At 27.3% G+C, this 1,980-nt stretch overlaps 2 protein-coding genes across 2 annotated transcripts in view; both read left to right on the top strand.

The window, feature by feature from the left end:
* The window catches only part of LOC124418986 (pickpocket protein 28), a 76,059-nt gene that overhangs the window by 61,717 nt on the left and 12,362 nt on the right, over positions 1-1,980 (top strand). The gene's annotated exons all lie outside the window — the stretch shown is intronic.
* The window catches only part of LOC124418637 (A-agglutinin anchorage subunit-like), an 11,205-nt gene continuing 10,288 nt past the window's right edge, over positions 1,064-1,980 (top strand). The window contains exons 1-2 of the mRNA XM_046945416.1: positions 1,064-1,441; positions 1,563-1,671. Of these exons, the coding sequence (XP_046801372.1) occupies positions 1,601-1,671 (71 nt within the window). The 5' untranslated portion in view covers positions 1,064-1,441; positions 1,563-1,600. The remainder of the gene's footprint in view (positions 1,442-1,562; positions 1,672-1,980) is intronic.

Below are 1,980 nucleotides of genomic sequence, written 5' to 3' on the forward strand. Positions count from 1 at the left end.
CTATCTATCTATCTATCTATCTATCTATCTATCTATCTATCTATCTATCTATCTATCTATCTATCTATCTATCTATCTATCTATCTATCTATCTATCTATCAACATATGAAGTTAGACCCTATAAAGGAGACTTTTTTAATTTTTGTATAACATTGAGCCTAGAAACATGATATTAAGAAAGTGTAGCCTGTAATATCCTTCTTGATCTTCAAGAGGTACTCTTTGAGTTTTCTGTAATATTAAACAATTAAGCATATGGAGCCCAGAGTATTTGAACACATTTAAAATGGCACTTTTTTGACTTCTTTTCTTTCTTCCAAAGGAAAATTTCAATTTTAAACAAAATTGAAAATAGAACATTTAAAACAGCAAATTAAACATTCAACATGAAGGGGATATAAAATTTGGCACAGCCAATTATGTAATTCATATTCTTTTACACATCACAGCCAGAGAACTTTAAAAGTGCTATTTGATGCTATTTTCAATTAAATTTACTCGATTGATCATTTCAAAAACCTGTTCGAGATAGAATGCACAAAAATATTACAAAGTCATTTTAAATGAGTACCTACAAGTGCAAATAGAAATTTTGGATAAAACCACACGTTCCAAAAGATACAAAATAATTTTACATACAAATAAATGATAATGATTTGTTATTGTTAAATTGTTATTTTCTTAATAAACGAGAAAAAAAATTTAAGTAAATTTTCTGGTTTTGTAGAATAGAAATTGTTTTTATTAATCATTCAAATTGTTGGTGGATTGGTGGTGTGAAATCTCGCAATTGTTAATAGAATTGGCCGTTTCGGTTTGTGTTTACAAAAACAAAACAAAAAACTGTATATATTATTGTACAGAATATTTATTCTATATAGATTTAAAGATCATTCATACATTCATTTAGACAAAACAAACAAAAAAACAAATAGACACGATTAAATAAAATACACGTAAGAATACGTACATACGTACATACATATGTATCTACGTTTAAAAAAAAACACATTCCGACAAAATTTCTATATGAAACACGGGGTGATCATTACGAAAAACGGATATAGAATTTTTAGTATTAAATTAAACGTCAGCAACGCTGGAGCATAATTTCCATTATAGAATAAACATACAAAGTCCAGTCTGAAAATAAAACGCATATTTAGTATGTCACTGTAAAATATAAATTGCAAATTTTTATTTTGCGCTGCATTTAATGTAAAGATTAAGCGAAAGTGATAAAAAATTATTTGCAAATTTTATGAAAAGAAAAAAAAAATTTGTTCATTTTGTGTAAAAAAAAGAAAAATCATTAATTATATATAAAAAAAATTATAAAAATCTCTATATATAATTCTGTGCCAAAAGTGTCGCGTGCGTTTAGTTGTGGAAAAATGTTTTGATACCAGCATAAACGTTTAGTGTTTTTACAAATATTCGGTGCGTGTCATTTAAAGTTTTCGAAGAATTTTCCTAACAACACATCAATGCAACAACAATTTATAAGATTTGTTTAAAAAAGTGCATAATTAAAAAAAAAATAATAATTCCATTTCTCTAGAATTTTGTCATACAACTGTTGGTGTTAAAAGCTTTCAAATGCATTCCACGACATGTGGTATTGGTGCCAGCACCAGTACTAGTAACTCATCTTCAGCAGCCATGCAATCGTAAGTAGAATTAAGAATTAAGAATGAAATTAAAAATTTGCTTATATTTACGAAATTATATCAATATTTTTAAAAATCCAGTCAGTAGTTTAGTCTATAGTCTAGCATATAGTCTAGTCTACAGTCTACTCTATAGTATAGTCTATAATATAGTCCATAGTCTAGTCTATAGTCTAGTCTATCGTCCAGTCTATAGTCTAGTTATAGTCTAGTCTATTGTCTAGTCTATAGTCTAGTCTATAGTCTAGTCTATAGTCTAGTCTATAGTCTAGTCTATAGTCTAGTCTATAGTCTAGTCTATAGTCTAGT

Source organism: Lucilia cuprina, chromosome 3 (genome assembly GCF_022045245.1).
Source record: "Lucilia cuprina isolate Lc7/37 chromosome 3, ASM2204524v1, whole genome shotgun sequence".
NCBI lineage: Eukaryota > Metazoa > Arthropoda > Insecta > Diptera > Calliphoridae > Lucilia > Lucilia cuprina.